The sequence below is a fragment of the Pristiophorus japonicus genome, chromosome 11 (genome assembly GCF_044704955.1).
Source record: "Pristiophorus japonicus isolate sPriJap1 chromosome 11, sPriJap1.hap1, whole genome shotgun sequence".
NCBI lineage: Eukaryota > Metazoa > Chordata > Chondrichthyes > Pristiophoridae > Pristiophorus > Pristiophorus japonicus.
Window position 1 is genome coordinate 77,915,400 of NC_091987.1, and position 21,488 is coordinate 77,936,887.

Sequence of the window (21,488 nt, forward strand, 5' to 3'; positions counted from 1 at the left end):
GAGAATTCCACTGATTCACAACCCTCTGGGAGAAGAAATTCCTTCTCAACTCGGTTTTAAATTGGCTCCCCCATATTTTGAGGCTGTGCCCCCTAGTTCTAGTCTCCCCGACCAGTAGAAACAACCTCTCTGCCTCTATCTTGTCTATCCCTTTCATTATTTTAAATGTTTCTATAAGATCACCCCTCATCCTTCTGAACTCCAACGAGTACTCAATCTATCATCATAAGGTAACCCCCTCATCTCTGGAATCAGCCTAGTGAATCGTCTCTGTACCCCCTCCAAAGCTAGTGTATCCATCCTTAAGAAAGATGACCAAAACTGCACGCAGTACTCCAGGTGCGACCTCACCAATACCTTATACAGTTGCAGCAGGACCTCCCTGCTTTTGTACTCCATCCCTCTCGTAATGAAGGCCAACATTCCATTCGCCTTCCTGATTACCTGCTGCACCTGCAAACTAACTTTTTGGGATTCATGCACAAGGACGGTCCAGGGTGTCCTTGGAGATGGAGCACGCGGTGTCCACCGGTACGCTCGCGGCCTTCCGCGAGAGGTGGGCACCGGAGGGACTGGAGTGCATCATCACGCCCGGCAACCAAATTTTAATTTGATTTTACGTTTTTAAGTTTAATTTGTTTTAATTGCCGGTGCTTTTAGTGTCCCCCTCCGCTTTTATAGGGGGCACTTGGAAAAATGTGATTTTAGCGCCCCAAAAAAAACCAAAAAAAAAAACCACAAAAAAAGGAAAAAAAAAAGGGGGCCTTGAAAATGTCTGCTGTGTCACCCAGGCGGGTGGCACAGTTTAATGTTTATGTTTTTTTTCAGGTAAACTCAAAAGAGTTTCATGCACAAGGACCCCCAGGTCCCTCTGCACCGCAGAATGTTGTAATTTCTCCCCATTCAAATAATATTCCCTTTTACTGTTATTTTTCCCAAGGTGGATGACCTCACAATTTTTGACATTGTATTCCATCTGCCAAACCTTAGCCCATTCACTTAACCTATCTAAATCTCTTTGCAGCCTCTCTGTATCCTCTACACAACCCGCTTTCCCACTAATCTTTGTGTCATCTGCAAATTTTGTTACACTACACTCTGTCCCCTCTTCCAGGTCATCTATGTATATTGTAAACAGTTGTAGTCCCAGCACCGATCCCTGTGGCACACCACTAACCACCAATTTCCAACCCGAAAAGGACCCATTTATCCCGACTCTCTGCTTTCTGTTAGCCAGCCAATTCTCTATCCATGCTAATACATTTCCTCTGACTCCGCATACCTTTATCTTCTGCAGCAACCTTTTGTGTGGCACCTTATCGAATGCCTTTTGGAAATCTAAATACACCACATCCATCGGTACAACTCTATTCACCATGCTCGTTATATCCTCAAAGAATTCCAGTAAATTAGTTAAACATGATTTCCCCTTCTTGAATCCATGTTTCATCTGTTTGATTGCACTATTCCTATCGCGATGTCCCGCTATTTCTTCCTTAATGATAGCTTCAAGCATTTTCCCCACTACAGATGTTAAACTAACCGGCCTATAGTTACCTGCCTTTTGTCTGCCCCCTTTTTTAAACAGAGGCGTTACATTAGCTGCTTTCCAATCTGATGGTACCTCCCCAGAGTCCAGAGAATTTTGGTAGATTATAACGAATGCATCTGCTATAACTTTCGCCATCTCTTTTAATACCCTGGGATGCATTTCATCAGGACCAGGGGACTTGTCTACCTTGAGTCCCATTAGCCTGTCCAGCACTACACCCCTAGTGATAGTGATTGTCTCAAGGTCCTCCCTTCCCACATTCCTGTGGCCAGCAATTTTTGGCATGATTTTTGTGTTCCACTGTGAAGACCGAAGCAAAATAATTGTTTAAGGTCTCAGCCATTTCCACATTTCCCATTATTAAATCCCCTTCTCATCTTCTAAGGGACCAACATTTACTCACTTCAGGAGTGGAAGCAAGTCTTCCTCGATTCCGAGGGACTGACTATGATGATTGACAAATATGTCTCCTCATTCACTTACCCAAAAATAAACTCAGGTAGCCTGTCGTATAATGAAGACGTTCTTCTGTGCTTCATTCATTTAATTACAACACCACAGAAACTCCAAGAACGCCCAGTGAAAAAATAGTTCAACTACTTCTATAACTTATATCTAGTTGTGCTTGGCATGAATTAATGATTGATTCGGATCATAACATTCCGTATACGTTAACATGAGCGTGTTTTGAAATCGAGTGTGTACTTCTGCAGAGGAGAACGCACTTAGCCCCAATGAAAGTGAAGGTGTTCTCAAGTGCTCCAATGGGACACTTGGTGGAATGATTGGCAGGTCTCTACTCTTCCGGGCGGAAACGACCTGGCAAAGTCTCCGGAGGCCAGAACACGAGCAAGGTTGGAAGGTTATCACAAAATCAACACCCTCAGTTTACACTCACTTTTAGAAGGGCTTAAAAATATATATCTCTTGATTATAACAGCGAATAGAAGAATGCTTGCTGAAGTTGTCCTGGCGCTGTTTTCTGGTAGGTGTTTGTATTAATCAGTATCTACTGTACCTGGAATCATAGCTGATGGCCACACCTTACACACAGGTTGCTGAAAAAAACTCGGTTTCGAATTCACCCAAGAACGGAGTTTGGACAGAGAGCGTGAACTATATTTATTGTATGAGTTAGTTGTGACTGCACAACTATTTACTCTCCTCAGTTCCGTTTTATTGTTTGACAGTCCACAGGCCGTTTCTGTAGTGTTTTTGTTAATTTCACGCCCTTCTTTTCGGCAACTCTGCTTCCTTATTCGGGAAAGCCATCAAACCAGACCAAAGCTATTGTGTGTTTCTTCCCTGGAGCACACCTGGAGAGAGAGAGAGAGAGAGAGAGAGAGAGTGTGTATGAGGGGTTAAATCGAAGCCGTTTTTATATTGAGTATCAGTAAAACCAACACCATTAAAAGGGGGTGCGGGTTATTGAAGAGTTGTGATTCTCTTTGCCATATTGACTGCCAGGAAAGGTTCCATAAACGTATTCACGATATAGAGGTCCTGGTGATTAGTGTTAAGGTTTAAAATGAACTTTCGATCATAATCTGACCTAGTGTACAACCAATACCCTGCTTCTGCTGGTTATGGACAAGGGGGAGAGGGTGAAAGGAGGTTGATAATCGGAAGTGCATAAGTCCCAATAAATCAGCGTATTTCGAAAAATTCCTATTCGCCTCTCACTGGTTGGATCTAGCTTTAGCTAGGGTATGCTAACTTATTATATTTGGTAATCGTCTGAATCCCCATAGTATAGACATTCTCAAAACAAACTTTCCTTGTCTAACACCACATTAGTGTTATTTTCTTCCGAATTCCTTGCATTCAGTTGCAGCTGTTCTTGTATTAACTTTTAAAGTTAAAATTGTTGTCTTCCTAAACTGTTTTTTGGTGTCCTCTTAGTACATTGTTTTATAGGAATGTCTTGCACTCTCTGCAATGCTTACTCTTGGGTTTTGGGCAAGAGCTTAACTCTTGCCCACTGTTCTTCAGAAGTTACAACTTCCTCTGGATTCCATTACCTGACATTTTAGCCAACAATTGTACTGACTTCTGGTTTCATTGATTTGATCAATGACTCAATGTAATTGTAACATTGTTTATAAACCTGCTAGTAAATGTCATTTTAAATGTGGTATCTAGTCTTAAGATTTTAGATAGCTGAATGGGATGGCAAGGGAATCCAGTACCTTGGAACAAAAAAAATAACTTGTTTTTAAATAGTGCTATTCACCACCTCGAGATGTTCCAAAATGCTTTACAGATAACAAGGTATTACTGAGGAGTCATCACTATTGTAATGTAGGGAAACATGGCACTAATTTCCTCATAAACAACAATGATATAAATGACCAGATAATCTGTGTCTTGGTGTTGATAAAGAGAGGAATGAATAGTTGGCCAGGACATTGGAAGAACTTCCCTGCTCTTCTTTGAATACTGCCACGGGATTGTTCCCTTTTCACCCGAGCAGGTAGATAGGGCCTTTGTTTAACATCACATCTGAGATAGCACCTCCAGCAGTGCAACACTCCCTCAGTACTGAACAAGAAGAATGTATTTCCCATTTCTTTTTTCCCCCACTGACTGGTGTACTATAGTTCATTAGCGGTGGAGAGTGAAACACGGTATGATGCCAGAAACTGGGTGTGACTGAAACTTGAGGTATTATGCAATAGCACTTTGTAAAATATATATACAAGGTACTTTATTTCACATAATTTTGCACCAAGCAATTGAATAATCGCAAAACTAAAATGTAGCTTATTTTATCATTTTTGCCATGATCTTATTGAATGGTGGTGCAGGCTCGAAGGGCCGAATATCCTACTTCTGCACCTAATTTCTATGTTTCTACGTCAACATTAGTTGACAACTTAACATGTAAGCCAAAAAAATAACTTGGAATTAAAATGATACAGCAGAGAAGGAAGCCAGTTGGCACATTGCACATGTGCTGGCTCTTCTAAAAGAGCTATCCAGTTAATCTCACTCCTCTGCTCTTTCCCCATAGCCCTGCAAATTTTTCCCTTTTGACGAAATAGCGGAAGCTCTGACCATCAATTTCCAATCCTCTCTGGCTACAGGTGTGGTGCCGGAGGTCTGCTAACATTGTCCCTTTGTTTAAAAAGGGAGAAAAGAATAGACCGAGTAACTACAGGCCGGTCAGCCTAACCTTGGGTGGTGGGAAAATTATTGGAGAAAATTCTGAGGGACAGGATAAATCTTCATTCAGAAAGACATGGATTAATCAAGGACAGTCAGCATGGATTTGTTAAGGGAAGGTCATGTCTGATTAACTTGATTGAATTTTTTGAGGAGGTAACAAGAAGGGTCGATGAGGGTAGTGCGTTTGATGTAGTGTATATGGATTTTAGCAAGGCTTTTGATAAGGTCCCACATGGCAGACTGGTCATTAAAGTAAAAGCCCATGGGATCCAAGGCAAAGTGGCAAGTTGCATCCAAAATTGGCTCAAAGGCAGGAAGCAAAGGGTAATGGTTGATGAGTGTTTTTGTGACTGGAAGGCTGTTTCCAGTGGGGTTCCACAGGTCTCAGTACTAGGTCCCTTACTTTTTGTGATATATATCAATGATTTAGACTTGAATGTAGGGGGTATGATTAAGAAGTATGCAGATGATACAAAAATTGGCTGTGTGGTTGATAATGAAGAAGAAAGTTGTAGACTGCAGGAAGATATCAGTGAACTGGTCAGGTGGGCAGAACAGCAGCAAATGGAATTCAATCCAGAAAAGTGTGAAGTAATGCATTTGGGGAAGGCTAACCAGGCAAGGGAATACACATTAAATGAGCAGTATAGAGGAGCAAAGGTACCTTGGAGTGCATGTCCACAGATCCCTGAAGATACAGGCCAGGTAGATAGGGTGGTTAAGATAGCATATGGAATACTTGCCTTTATTAGCTGAGGTATTTGTTTTCTTTGAAAGAGAGGAGGCTGAGGGGAGACCTTTATTGAGGTGTATAAAATTATGAGGGGCCTAGATAGAGTGGCTAGGAAGGACCGATTTCCCTTATTGTTTCACCCAGAGGGTGGTGGGGGTTTGGAACTTACTGCCTGGAAGGGTAGTAGAGGCAGAAACCCTACAACTTTTTAAAAAGTACTTGGATGTGCACTTGAAGTGCCGTAACTACAAGGCTACGACCAAGAGCTGGAAAGTGGGATTAGGCTGGATAGCTCTTTATGTATGCGCTGGCTGACAATGATTTGAAATGGCCTCCTTCCATGTCGTAAAGGGCCCAAAATTGGTCCGCTGCCGCCGAGTTTTCTGGGCGGTGTCTCCTCCGAGCGAATTTGGTGGAGTCCTCCCACCGGCAGGAAAAGAAGACCGCTGGGTACCATCCGCTGGTGTGCGCTGGCGTGCAACGCCCAGAGGAGTCCTCCCGCCCACCGAGCTGCTAGTTTGGTCCAGGTGGGAGTCTGCTCCAGCAGCGGAAAAGACCGGCGCATAGAGGCAGGTCTAACCTCAACGGTAAGTATGAAGACCAGCAAAAAAGAAGGTTACTCTTTTTTTTTTTGCAGGGATTTAAGTAGATGGGATCCCCTGAAGGATTTCTGGTGTTTTTTTTAAAATGTTTTTCTTATCAGTTGGGCCCGACTCAATCCTCAGCGGTACTTTGCCGAGGATTGCATTTGCCGCCGAGAATGGGAGCTGCTACCTGCTGCTGCTTAGAATCGGCGTGCAAGGCCCATTTTTGCCACTGGGCGGTCTTTCCCAGATTTTTTTTTCATGAAACTTCCACCCAAAGTACTGTCAGGATCTTAGCGGCCCTTTGGACGGTACTTGGGTGGAACTTAGCTTCCACCAAACTCAGGCTCTAAGATTCTAAGTATTTATCGAATTCCCTTTTGAAAGTTATTATTGAATCTGTTTCCACCACCCTTTCAGGCCGTGCATTCCAGATCACAACAACTCACTACCTAAAAAAATCTTTGTCCTCGTGCCACCTCTGGCTCTTTTGCGAATGACCTTAAATCTGTGCCCTCTGGTTAATGACCCATCAGCCACTGGAAACGTTTCTTCTTATTTACTCTATCAAAACTGTTCATGACTTTGAACACCTATGAAATCGCCCCTTAACCTTTTCTGCTCTAAAGAGGACAACCCTGGTTTCTCTAGTCATTAGAACTTCTCCTGGAAGAATTAGATTTTTTTTAAAAATAGATTTAGGGCATTCAATACAGCGTTATAGGGTTCAGTTCCTTTTGCCTCTCATACAATGTGAATTTGTGAACTGAAATCTTTTATAACCCAATAATCCCAAATCGTGCATTCTACAGGCACAAAACAAAATTGTTTCATCACATCTGTATTGTTCCTCACTCCATGCCAACTAGAATTAGATGTGGGATTGCATGAGTTACATGTGTGCTGATTTAATCATTTAAAAGAAGCAATCTTTATTTTTAAGTAGCTTTATAAGGCTTAAGTGTGAACTGATATCATGGAAACAAAACCTTAAAGCCAAGTCTCAAGAAGAGTCACACCCAAACCTTAACCTCTATTTAAATAGCAGACAGAGGAAGGTCATTGAATAAGTGTTTGTCTGCTGTCACCCTCGATTCCGAGGGACTGACTATGATGACAACAGTCATTTCAAAAAAGGATTTATTTTCTTGTACTGGAAATAAAAGCCTTTGCATGTTGAAATCATTGAAAGAAAACTACAAGGTATGAAACCATAGTTTGCAGGAACGCAGATCTGAATTTTGTGCTTAAAGGTGGTGGTCCTGACGACCTCAGTCTGGGGTTTGTAATCTATAATTATCATTTGATTATCAATCCTCACATTTCCTTGTGAAAGTTGACTTTACTAATACCTATTATTGGCTCTCTCCCTGTTGACTGCAAGGTACCGTGAGCAGGTACACAGGAGTACAGCTTTCAAAGCTACTGAAGACAACTTTCCACAAATCAGCTAGCTATCTGTGGCATGCATTCAAGTATACTGTAGTGAAATCTTAAATAAGAGTGTGTGCAATATTTTTAACTAAATAAACCTTGTCACCAGTCCATTGTCACTTATTTCCAAATCCTAATTCTGTAATAGTGAAAGGATGCTCAGATAAAGCTAACTAATGTATTGAAGAAGGGACTACCGCCTTATGTTAAAAAATATCTACAGTTATCTAGGAAAACAAACATATACACAAAATCAACAGTCAGAAATTGTCTGGTTTTTGAAAGGATTCATTCCAGTGTTTTTGCTTCTGTTCTTTCAGGAGTCAGTTCAGTGAAGTGATCACACTTTGTGAAGAATTTTCTGATATTTGTCTTAAATTTGTCTCTTCCTAGTTTGAATCTGTGCACCCATTGTCTTACTCTCTACCTTTTCTATACCATTTACCATCATACAACTTTATAAGATCATTGCTCAGATGGTGTTCCAAGGCTGGGGAAAAGTTTAGTCTTCTCTCAGAACAAATCATTGATACTGGCTTTGTGCTCTTCTCTAAACTGCTGGAGGCAGTGCAATGTCTCACTTGTGTCTTAGTGACCAGAACAAGACACAGCACTGTGGTCTGATCAGAGCACTATAAAGTTTGATCGTAACTTTTTGACTTGCATTCTACTAATTTTGCTGTGGTTCAACATTTTACTGGTTGAATGAACATGAGCATTTAATCTACCAAGACCTCTAGGTCTAATTCAACATCATCTTTAGCTGTTTTAACACCATTAATGGAATATATGTGGCTCATTTTTCCTCCTTATGTACAGCACTTCAGTGGGTTGAGAATGGATCTGGCCTGGGCAAATTGGAATCAAAGATTGGCAGGCAAAACTGTAATCGAACAATGGGCTGCCTTTAAAGAGGAGATGGTTCAGGTACAGTTGAGGTACGTTTCCACGAGGGGGAAAGGTAGGGCAACCAAAGTCAAAGCTCCCTGGATGACGAAAGAGAGAGAGTAAGATGAAGCAGAAAAAGGGGGCATATGACAGATGACAGGTTGAGAATACAAGAGAGAACCAGGCTGAATATAAAAAGTTCAGAGGGAGAGTGAAAAAGGAAATAAGAGGGGCTGAAAATGGTTTTGCCATTGATGGTTTCGAATCATCCCCCTTACAATAGTTCTAGACCCCGGGAATTATTGTAGTGAACAGACAGATAGAACAGTATAGACAGATCTTTCGGTCTCGATCGTCACAATGCTTTTATTCAAGTTAAAGCACACACCTGCTTCCAGTAAAACACATCCTGGTGGCGTAAAACTAACAGTACAACATACAACACTGGCCCGTCTGAACAAGCCCCTATCGCAAATACCCACGACTAAAACACCCCTGCTTGGCTCAATAGGGCACAACCGAATCTGTCCAACAGACTGTGCGTACGAGAGAGAGAGAAGGAGAAATGGCAGCCAACTGCCATTCTCTTATACCTGAAAAATGTTTGCTGAATTCCCACGCCTACGGTCTGCGCAGAAGCCTCCCCACTACACCCCTAAGGCTTGGTTGGGACACATGACATCCCTTCACACTATTTTTGTCTAAAGGATGTGTGGGCTGGGATAATGCTCACCAGTTACCCCTCTGGCTTACTCACTGCTTCTCCCGATGAGGTGTATCTTCTGGTTTCGTACCAATCTGTGGTTTCCAAGTCCAGTCTCAAGATCAGCTTCCCAGTCAAAATAGCAAGGCTCTCTTTGCTCGTCCCAGACGGAGTGCTCGGTCCTTGAAAGTGTTGAATGAAGTAAGCAAGTGTAGAAGAGGAGAGAGAGAGAGAGAGAGAGAGAGGGAGAAATGGCAGCCAACTGCCAGTCTCTTATACCTGAAAAATGTTTGCTGAATTCCCACGCCAAAAAACAGTCCTTTGCCTGAGGCAGTCCAACTAAAGAGCAATGAATAACATCTTCAGCCTGTGCTTTTGTCACTGGGCTCTTCCTGGGGATAAAGGCTCCACGAGTTTGGGTGGCCAAATAGCTTGTTTTGTCCTGAGGTTCGTGAGCTCCGGGGCTCTGTCATTTTGATGGCTTGAGCACTGACCAGTTTACCTGATCTCTTACTGATGGGTTCCCATTACATGACAAAGGGCCTTCAGCCATCCCAGACTATCCCCGCCCACCTGATGTGTATTCCTGTGGAACATGCCTAGGCCTGTCCCAATGTCAGTTCTTCTGAAATATGAAAAAACAACATCCAAAACTTAAAGTTCAAAATATTTACGCCGATGCTGTCGATGTTTACGCCGATGCTTACAGGGCAAAGAAAGAGAATGAGAATAGGTTGGCAGCGAACATAAAAAGGGAATCAAAAAGTCTTCTCTTGGCACATAAATAGTAAATGGTTAGCAAGAGGCGGGACGGGGCTAATTAGGGAAAATGGAGACCTATGCTTGAAGATGCTGCCAAAGTTATAGTGAAAGAGGAGGTAGTTGAGATTAAAACAATTGATAAGGATGAGGCATTAGAAAGGCTGGCAGTACTTAAAGTAGATAAGTCATCAGACCGGATGGGATAAATCCTAGGATGCTGAGGGAAGTAAAGGTAGAAATTGCAGAGGTACTGGCCATAATCTTCCAATCCTCCTTGGATAGGGAGCTGGTGCCAGCGGGATGGAGAATTGCAAATGTTACACTCTTGTTCAAAAAAGCATACAAGGATAAACCCAGCAACTACAGGCCAGTCAATTTAATCTCAGTAGTGGGGAAGCTTTTAGAAACCATAATCAGGTACAAAATTAAGTCACTTGGATAAGTATGGACTAATTAAGGAAAGCCAGCATGGATTTGTTAAAGGAAAATCGTGTTTAACTAACTTGATTGAGTCTTTTGATGAGGTAACAGATGGTTGATGAGGGTAATGCGGTTGAAGTAGTATACATGGACCTCCGAAAAGGCGTTTGATAAAGTGCTACATAATAGGCTTGCCAGCAAAGTTGAAGCCCATGAAATAATAGGGACAGTGGCAGCATGGATACAGAATTCAGAATTGGCTAAGTGACAGGAAACACAGAATAATAGTGAACGGTTGTTTTTCAGACTGAAGGAAGGTATCCAGTGGTGTTCCCCAGGGTCGGTATTGGACCACTGCTTTTCTCGATATATGTTAATGATTGGATGTGGGTGTACAGGACACAATTTCAAAATTTGCAGATGAGACAAAACTTGAAGCATAGTGAACAGTGATGAAGATAGTGATGGACTTCAAGAAGACATAGATAGGCTAGTGAAATGGGCGGACATGTGGCAGGTGAAATTAACGCATTTTGGTAGAAAGATTGAGGAGAGACAATAAAGGGTACAATTCAAAAGGGGGTGCAGGAACTGAGAGACTTGAAATTGTATGTACACATCATTGAAGGTAGCAGAGCAGGTTGAGAAAGTGGTTAAAGCATACAAGATCCTCAGCTTCATAAATAGAGGCAGAGGGTACAAAAGTGAGGAAGTTATGATGAATCTTTATACAACACTGGTTCGGCCTCAACTGGAGTATTGTGACTAATTCTGGGCACCGCATTTTACGAAGGAAGTAAAGGCCTTAGAGAGGATGCAGAAAAGATTTACAAGTCTGGTTCCAGAGATGAGGGACTTCAGTTACGTGCATCACCCTAGGTTTCTAATCCTGATTGCCTTTCATGCTCCCTGTATTGATCTTGGGTGAGGATAGGTTCAAACTCAGCTACAATGACTCCTGTGGTCAAATGACCTGCCAATACTCCCCATCAGGGCTCACATGTGAATAATTGCCTCCTGGATAAGGTACCAGTGCCCATGCAACCATACTCCAGCAAGGTAGCACAGTATTGCCTTTAAGAAGAAAGAGAATTGCATTGAAAAAATATAGGATCTTAATATTTACTTGAGATTCTAAGTTTAAAAAAGAAAGTAATGTGTTTGACAGTTTGTTTTGTGTGTGAAGAAAGAACAAAGTAATTTTTAATCAAATACAAGTGATGTATTTCAATGTAATGTTTAAAAAAAAACAGAAAATGCTGCAAATACTCAGGTCAGACAGCATCTGTGGGGAAAGAAACCGAGTTAACGTTTCAGGTCAACGACCTTTGTCGGAGTTCTTTAAACCTTGAAGTAGTAGCTCAATTTAAAAATCTCTTCCCCATGATGCCAACTTGAGCTGATAGCTGCCAGAATTGGAAGACAAAACCACCACTGCTTCCCTGTGATCAATGTGAACCAAGCTTATAGTGGAGAAAAGCAAAATGCAGAGAAGTTTTAACATTTGCTTAGTATAACAACCTAATATAACAGTTCAACACATCCTAACTGGTAGCAAATCTGGGTGAGTACCAGCACACAAATCCAGATGATAAATTGGATTAATGATTGTTACACAGCCTTACCATTTTAGGGCCTTCTCTCTTTCATATTACATGGTCCTACCATCTTGGGGCCTCCTTTCCTTCACAAACACTGATCCTTGATCAATTCAATTGCCAAACATCTCCTTTTAATGCACATTACACAAAGCAAGTTCACACAATGAATCTTTTAGCTCCAACTCCCAACCTCTCTTTCCTCACGCTCACGCAATGGCCCCACCCCCAAACATACCCTTTTATGTTCATCTGGCTAGAGCAAGTCTCCACCCACTCCAGGTGCTAATGTCTTTAAAGGGAAGGTTGTTGAAGGGGCCATACCCTTACTAGCCCTTATTCACCCTGCTACATGATATTCATTTATGTTGAGTATTCGCAACAATAATTGGAGGAAAGCATTTGTAATCAAGATTGTTTAATAAGTGTTGCACCTGGACCAGTTTTTTCATCTGGTTGAAGGGAGTAGCATCCCCTTTTATAGGGGGCACTTGTAAATTTATGGTTTTAGTGCCAAAAAAACAAAAAAAACACAAAAAAAGGGCATTTGTTTGAAAGTGTTTGAAGTGTCCCCCAGATCAGGGGGCACTTGAGTTAATGTTTATTTTTCTCCAATCAAAAGAGTTGAAGGGAGTAGCAAATGATGTGGAACAGCTTCAGTTGGACCTAATAAAGTTAACTGTGATTCTGTGATTTTCCCCCTTTGTTTTAATCTACAGTTCTAACAGCTGTGAATGCAATGAGGGTCAACATACCTCAGAATCAAATAGAGATTGCTAGAGGTGATGATTTGAAGTTAACTTGTCAGTATACATCTACAACATCAGACAAAACAGGATTTAATGTTGAATGGCGTCGACTCCCAGAGGATATAAAGGAAAAACGGGTAAGTATGAGTCTTGAGGGGAAGTTATGGTTTTGAAATTAAATGGTTACAAAAATTATAATCAATGCTAACATTGTTTTTTTTACTCATTTAAGGTATAGAATTGAAAGAATTACTGCATCTGACTGCAGGTGTGCTGACTTAAAATTAGCAGTAGTCATGATTTACCCTCCGTAATCTGTCAATTAAGCACTTTCATAATGGCCTGGATTTTGCGGACAGCAGCAATGGAAATGCACTTGACGTTCACTACACTGACAGCTGCTCACGGAGTTTTTGGGGGCTTTTGAGCAGAGACCTGCTGTCATTGGGAGTCTGATCCAACATGATGCCCTTTACAGGAAGTCTGTTGCAGGTATGAGCAGGGAAAAGCAACACTGTGGCTCTTCAACCAATCAGATTGAAGAATCCCCACTGAAACACGGGGCTAAAACCTCCACTTTTTTTGCATGCTTAACGCCCACTTAACACCCATTTTGCCGCTGAAATGACGTAAAACACCCAGATATCGCCCATATAGCCACAAAATGGAAATTGACAGGCATTTTTCAGAAACTTATCGCCCAGCGTTACTTTCCCCATGTGCTTAACTCCAGGAAAAAATAATACCGCCCGCCCACTTTTTTGGGGCGGAATCATCAGAATGGGCGAAATCAACGCCCATAATATCGCCCAGCGTTAATTTCTGCACTGATTTAATGCCGAGATTCAATAATTCCGTCAGCCCACTTTTTTTTGTCATAAAGAGCATATTTACCAAAACTAGCGGCCATGAGATCACCCAGCGTCATTTTCACCACCTCATACACATATCGCCCACAATATCGCTCGCCCAAAAAACCACCCAGAAAAAGTGGAACTAACTGGAACTAATCACAGCATTATGGATGCCATGTTCTACATCACATGTCGCATCCTTTAAAAGGGTTGCTGTGCTTCAACCTCGGGGGAGTTCGGATGTACTCTGGAGGTCGTTGGAGTTGATTTGAACACCTGTACAAACATCTTGACCATACTGTGACCAATTGGAATTGAGTAGGTGTCTTCGTCGGTGGAAAACAGAGAGCTACTGCAATGGGGCCTGTCCTTTCTCACCCTTTCTTCATGACCAATTACATGCAGCAGACTTGAGATCGCCGAAGGTATGCTCCACAGCATTATGTGCCCAATGTAACAAGTGCCAGACTGATGAGGAGGACCAGACGTTACACACCCCGCAAGTACAAGGAGAAGCAGTCTTACCTCGACTTGCCCGACACCACCTGCCTTCGGAGACTGTGCTTCCACAAAAAGGTTATCACTGAGGTATGCCAGCTCATAAGGAGAGATCTTCAGCTTGCCAGCACCATCAGTACTGCACTGTCCATTGAGGTCAAAGTCACCGTGGCACTGTTGTTCTATGCCTCGGGTTCTTTTCAGGCCACAGCTGGTGACATTTGCGGACTTTCTCAGCATGCCACACATCGCTGCATTAGACAGGTCACTGAAGCCCTGTACGCACACAGGAGGGACTTGATCAGCTTCCCTATGACCAGGGAGGCACAGAGTGAGAGGGCTCTAGGATTCTCCAGAATTGCAAACTTCCCCAAGGTGCAGGGAGCAATAGACTGTATGCATTTCGTGATGCGGGCACCTTTTCAGGATGCAGAGGTTTTCAGCAACCGCAGGGGATTCCACTCCCTGAATGTCCAACTGGTTGTCGACCACCAGCTAATTATACTGGCAGCGAATGCTCAATTTCCGGGCAGCATCCATGATGCTCACATCCTGCGTGAGAGCACTGTTAAACAAGTCAGATACAATCAGCCACAATGCTGGATGCTTGGTGACAAAGGATATGGCCTCGCCACCTGGCTGATGACCCCCCCCCCAGCGTGACACCCACACCGAAGCCGAGAGGCGATACAACGAGAGCCACAGAGCCACTCGCAATATCGTGGAGAAAACCATTGGAGTGCTTAAGCAGCACTTTAGATGCCTGGATCACTCGGGAGGTGAGCTCCAATACCACCCTGAACAGGTAGCTCAATTCGTGATGGTGTGCTCCATGCTGCACAACTTGGCTATCAGGAGGGGACAAGAATTATCAGATGAGTCTGACAGTCCACCTCACCAGAGGGAGGAAGAGGAAGACGAGGAAGCGGACACTAACATCGGCTCAGACAATCGGGCTGATGCTGAAGCCATGCCCCCCACCCCCTGTAGACCGCATGAAAGGGCCCATGGTGGCATGATAGCTGCAAAAGCCTTACATCAGGTGCTCATCAATGATCACTTTGCCTGAAAGAAAATTGGTGCTATTTACAAGGCTGACACACTGCTGGGTGTGCAGGTCATATATCAATGGTGGGCATCACCTTGGTGACAGTTAAAGTTTAAGTTGATTGAAGTAAAGTGTCATTATACCCTTTGATATTAAGGAATCACCAGCGTTTAATGGTGCAGCTATCTGAGCCAATGCGCAACAAGGTTTTGTTAAATAAAAAAACATTTAAAACGAACATTTGTCTGAAATCATCAATATTTCTGTAAAAACCAACCCTTTTCCACTCCCCCCCCCCCCCTCCCCCCCCAACCCCACTTCTCCTCCCCATCTCTACCCCGTCCCCTTCCCTTCCTGACTCCAAGACAGCTGGCAGAGGAGCTCCTCAGGTGATGCTTCATTGTGGGGTGGGGATGACGGCCGAAACGAATACAGGAGAGGATGGTCCCGAGGTGGGAACGTGCTCTGAGCCAGAAGCAAGATGTTGCTGCTGGCTCTCGTGTGGTTGGCAATGGGGGTACGGCACCTTGGGGCAGTGTGGCGCTCTGGGACCACTGGGAGCCCTCTGCCACCAGTGTTCCTGGCTACCAGCTCCAGGGCCTCCTCCATCCCTTCCATGTTATATATTATTTGTTGGACAAAAACTCGGTGCCAACTATGTTCTTGCTGCTTAGTAGGCTTTTTGCTGTTGGTGAATCTCCTTCGTGCCTCCCACAACAGTCAAACAAGCACACACCACAGTCACACACGCCTTCAGTCCCTTTCGGCTCCCTCTCTCTCTGTCTCCTCTTCTGCGTATGTCATGATGACCCTTGACATCCTGAATCACGGGAATCGAGCATTGCCATGCCATTGCTAAGGACAGCGACACTTTATGGCAGAAGGTCAGCGAGATTTAACACTACCACCTATTTCATATCGCTCGTGGTAATACCCATTTCCAAAATGGAAACTAGGTGTTTTGAGAATGGCCGAGAAGCCAGCGATCTGAAACTCCTTTTTTACCGCCCACGCTGGAAATAATGCCTATTTTTGGGCGATAAGCACAAAAATGGAATATCTAGCCCAAATGTCTAAACCAGGAAGTATAAATTAGATTTAAATCGTGTTCAGAACGTGAAATGAAGAGAGGGAAAGATGGAATTAAGACAAATAAAAGGGGCAAACAGAAAGAGTAAAACAAAAATATTTTGAAATCCCCAGCTTGCATTCTGAAGAAATGAGACTCTACACTTGCAAAATTAAATTTTCAGTTCGAGAGAGGTGATTTGTCAGTAATTATGACTTAGTACGCCATTAAAAACGTGTTTACTCCTGAATGCACCACAGCCTTTTCTGGCGTGTTTAGTGGGTAAGAACCGCAACTTTACACCCTCACATGGATGTCAATGTCGAATTTATTGGTGAGATACCAGTATAGCCCAGCCTGTGGAGGAGCAGGGTAACTCTGAGCGCAACTTACAGATTTCCACATTTAACTGCGCATGTATGGATTCCGGAAGTTGCTGTCCGATTTATTTCATCATAACAGTGAGCGCTGTTAACCTCGCCGTTATTCTCAGTGCAAAATCATTGTTAATCTTGGTAACCTTTCCAAGTCAGTTGCATCAATGATGTCATGACCGGTTACTGTTTAAACAAAAAATACAAAGAGAATATTAATGTTTTTGATGAGAAGAAATTGTAGTTAAGTTATGGTTAAACCTAAACAATCAAGCTTGCATATTAGCACCATAGCAATTTCTGCTGAGTGATCATCTGAGCTCTATGTGTAGGCACAATTAGGAATAAAATCAACTCTCAGCCATCAATTTTTGCACCTGAAAAACGGGTGGCCAGGAATTGAAAAATGGCCGGGGGCGGGGCAGGGGGAGGGGGTGGGAGATGGCGGGAAGGGGATACCTCAGCCATCCTATTGGTGCTCAAGGCCCACCTGATGCAATATTCAAGCGGGCCTGTAAATGAGAGACCAGCCTGCTCACCTGAAATGGGCGTAAGGCTACTTTACGAAGAAGGACCCCAAATGCAAAATTCGGGTACAACGAGCAGAACTTGTGCCTAGTTGTAGCAAGTCTTGAGAGGCCTAACCAGTGGTCCTCAAAGAGCCAATTGGAGGCCACTCAAAAGGGCCACAAAAGTTTTTTAGACAGTTATATCTTTGTGGAGCCTAAAGGAACAGGAGTGCGTTGCCTGGCTCCACAAAAATATTGCAGACTGCTGGCGGCCTGGGCTCACTCCCCTGATTCGCTTCCACTGAGCTGCTGTCAGTTTTGGGCACAAGTCGAATTTATCACCTAAAATCTCCACTAATGGAAACGATGTTATCCATGAATTGACGTGAATGAGTGCATTCACATACTTCTGAAGGGTTCTTCAAATTACCCAAATTGGAACATTATCCGAAAATGAGGCTTTAACTTGTGTACTCGTTCAAGCACACATCATCCTCGGTGTCAGTAATTTTGGGGGGCATTTTTTGAGGGGTGGGAGGAGGAAGAGGGAAATTATATGTAATTAAGAACAAAAAATAAATCAAAGCTAAAGTCATAATAAACATACTGTTCTGAGAACTCAATGTGACATTACAGCTGGCAGTTAAATGAGTTTTTGCAATTTTCTAACAATTATTTTGGCTGATATTCAGTGTTTACTTACCGAGGGCTAGAATTTCCTCAACCCACCAGCGCCCGATTGCTGCCCAATAGACCGCTAAGATTCCCAAGATTATCGCCGGCGAAAACGTCCCCTCCCAAAAAATTAAAAAACCCGTCCAGCAAAAAAAATGGATATTGCACCCCAATTCTCAGCGAAAAATTAGAATTTAGGGCCAATTCGGTGGTTCCTAAAGAAAATGGGCAATAAATTTTAAAAATCACTAAAAATTTACCCCAAGACTACGGAGCAGAAAAACACTAAAAATATTTTTTCAAAAAACAGAACATAAAAAATCATTAAAACGTTCTTCAGACCCTTTTAACCTAAATCACCACAACAGAATTTGAAAATAATGAGTAAAAAAACAAGTACTAACCTTTTTCTTGCAGAGCTACTTACCTATCGCCAGCTCCATTGATTCTCGTGGGCATTTTTTTCATACTTACCTACGGGTCTCTGCTGAGTCAAATATCGCGCCAGGGTAATCTGAGGGCGGTGTACGCCGCGATCTGCTCCCCGGTGGTACCTCGAAACCGCAGGCGTAACTGAGGTGGGGAATTTCTCGCTCACCTGACCACCGAGCGGTAAGCCATTGGAAATTCTATCCCCAAGTCTTTACGTGCCCATCATTAAGTAGATTTTGCCATGATCTTTAATTTTACAAAGCTGTGCTTTATTGAATTGCTTTAAAATAGAAGCGAAGATATAATTGGTTCTAAAAATCGCAATATAGGGTTGAACTTTCGCCACCGTTTTGCACTGTTTTTCTTGGCCTACGTTTTTTTTTGGAGCAGACTAAAATCTGTAGGTTTCGCCAAAGTTTCTGCGCCATTCTAAAGTAGGTACGTTTGATTTTTTTTTTTACCTCACTGGGCTGGAACCTGCTGGGTGCGCTACTTCTGGCCATTTAAGCGAGTTTGGCCAAGTACAATTTTTTTCTAAAACGGCGCACTGCACCTTTCTGAAAAACCTTCCCTACACTTAAGGAAATCGGCGCAGAGAAGACGCCATTGTTTCAGCGGAGCACCAGGGAGGAAGTGTGGCGAGGGGGGGCGGGGGGCCTTTCGGACCGGAATGGCAATGGGCTGGTGTGGGGTTCTTTCGGCCCGGGCTAGGTGCGGGCTGGTGCAGGGTCCTTTCGGCCCGGGATGACAGTGTGCAGGTGCGGGGGCCTTTTGGCCCGAGATAGTTGCGGCACCGGCACTGTAGAGGTGAAATAAATCTATAAATGCTAGAAAAGGAATTTCATATTGTTTCATATATTGAGATTTCAGTCTGTTGTCCCAAATCTTTCTTAGTGATCTATTTTACAAAGAGGAAATGCTTTAGTTGTGCCTCAGCCCTTCAGAGCATTGCTCGTTACCCTGGCAACCTCAATTTTTCGGCACACACCTTAAGCTGCACCCACAGAGCTGAAGGGCATCTGCGTTGCTCCAAAATGAAAGGTTATGCCGGCGAAACTTGAACGTTTTGTTTTGGCGCAGTCGGGCCACTAAAAAATTCGACGTATCTCTACAACTGCGCCAAAAAAAAGTCCATGTGGAATTTTGGGCCCAATGTACTGTATCAGATCTTAAATTGTTTCCAGTTTAATTAAATAATTGGACAGTTTTGGACTAGCTAATATGATAATTGAGATTTCCTGTAATCTGAAATGTTTTTTTCTGTTGTGAAATTCTTATCGCCCCGAGCGAGCAATTGAATTTGTCTGGAATTTTGTACATTGAATGAATGCATTGTTGTTTCAATTAAATGGTGTTTGCATTTAGCAGACACAATGGTTTTTCTTGCTGATTGGATCATGAGAAATCCGACAAACTACCATATATGAATTTATTTGCACATTGTATGAGCATTACTATTTTTTTGGATGTATTTTCATCTCGGTAATCTGAGAATCTCAACTTCAAAAAAGTTGAGGAAATTAAAAGCTGAAGCTTGCAATTCAACAGTTTCCTCCTGGTATATGGTCAGACAGAGAATGCTGTGACTTGTATTACATTCGGCATATTTCAATTCCAGATGACATGCCAATGCAACAATAATATGAGAAGGTGAAGCCTATTGTAATTATTTTGCGAGTAGTCAAGACTTTGGAGGAAAAATTAGTTTCGGGCAGTGGCACAAAGCGAACAGCAAATGGGCTGTCCATTGCACACTGCACACAGTTTTCTTTTCCATTGACCTTAATTAGGCATGGTGCAAAATGGGCTGCCGAGTTGCTGTCACACGTTTTGTGCTTTTGCCAAAAAACAATTTCCCCCCCATTGTACCCATAAGGCAAGTCATGTGTTAATATTCTCTGTCCAACCATAAACTGTTGAAGTAACTGCTTGGAGGGATAATTAGACCACTATGGAGTTTCAGCCTGAAAATGTGATCTGTGTTTAATGCACACCAATTGGAAGAGATGTGATTGGTAGCATGGGACCTACTTTAATCCAGTGAGCATATTTTTGCAATAAGATCATTCTTAATCTTCAAAATCATGCAGTTCCACAGGGGAGATTATTGAAAAGGTACTGAAAGAGGTAGCAGCCCTGTAAAAACCTGCAATTAGCATAATTAAGAAAGCAAATGGTATGTTGGCATTTATTACAAGAAGATTTGAGTATAAGAATAAAGGGGTTAGAAATTCATTTTTTGGTGATAGCGGAATTTTTCCCTAAAAAATATCACTATCACTCCGCTACCACTACGAGACCTAAGATTCGGGCTTCAATGTGCCCAGCGGTAAAAATCGGCATTGCATGAAGATTCACGCCTCAAACCACAATCCTCGCCAATTTAATCCGAGCCGATTGCCACTGTGTGAGAGGCCTTGGGAGGGGGGAAATCGCCCCCCAAAATTTTTCAAAAAATAAAAAATAAAACATCACAAAATATTCACAAGACACTTAACTATCGAATCGCTGCAAAAGAATTTTAAAAATAAGAACTTTAACTTACCTTTTTTGCAGGTCTTCATACCTACCGCTGTTCCAAGGGCTCCAACGCAGGTTTTTCTCGGGCATTTTTTATCGTCCTAACTACAGGTGCGCTGTGAGACAAATTTTTGGCAAAAGTGCTATTTCGAGTCTTGCACGCCTGCGGTCCGCTCCCCAGCAGTACTTAAAAACTGCCAGCACAAGACTTCTCCAAATTTCCCAGTTCACCGTTTTTCGCCAAAAACTGCAAAATATCGCTGAAAAACCGGGCGCAAGGTTGCTGAATTTTTAGCCCAAGATGTCTTACTGTAATCATATAGGGCCATGGTGAGACCGCACCTGGAGTATTGTGTACAGTTTTGGTTTCCTTACCTGAGGAAGAATATACTTGCCATAGAGGGAGTGCAACGAAGGTTCACCAGACTGATTCCTGGGATGCGTGGAGATTGTCCTATGAGGAGAGATTGAGTAGACTAGATCTGTATTCTCGAGTTTAGAAGAATGAGGTGTAATCTCATTGAAACATTCAAAATTCTTACAAGGCTTGACAGGGTAGATGCAGGAACAATGTTTCTCCTGGTTGGGGAGACTAGAACCAGGGGTCACAGTCTCTGAATAAGGGATCGGCCAATTAGGACTGAGAAGAGGAGAAATTTCTTCACTCAGAAGGTGGTGAATCTTTGAAATTCTCTAGCCCAGAAGGCTGTGGAGGCTCAATCTTTGAGTATATTCAAGACAGAATTCGATAGATTTTTAGATATTAAGGGAATCAAGGGATATGGGGACTGTGCAGAAAAGTGGAGTTGTGGTAGAAGATCAGACATGATCTTATTGAATGGCGGAGCAGACTCGAGGGGCCAAATGGCCTACTCCTGCTCCTAATTCTTATGTTCTTATGTTCTTGTATACCAGTAC

The 21,488-nt window shown here is 42.8% G+C and overlaps 1 protein-coding gene across 1 annotated transcript in view; it reads left to right on the top strand.

Moving 5' to 3' along the window:
* The first annotated feature begins 2,343 nt into the window (after positions 1–2,343).
* Positions 2,344–21,488, top strand: part of LOC139275772 (cell surface A33 antigen-like) — a 43,371-nt gene continuing 24,226 nt past the window's right edge. The window contains exons 1-2 of the mRNA XM_070892971.1: positions 2,344–2,537; positions 12,562–12,728. Of these exons, the coding sequence (XP_070749072.1) occupies positions 2,504–2,537; positions 12,562–12,728 (201 nt within the window). The 5' untranslated portion in view covers positions 2,344–2,503. The remainder of the gene's footprint in view (positions 2,538–12,561; positions 12,729–21,488) is intronic.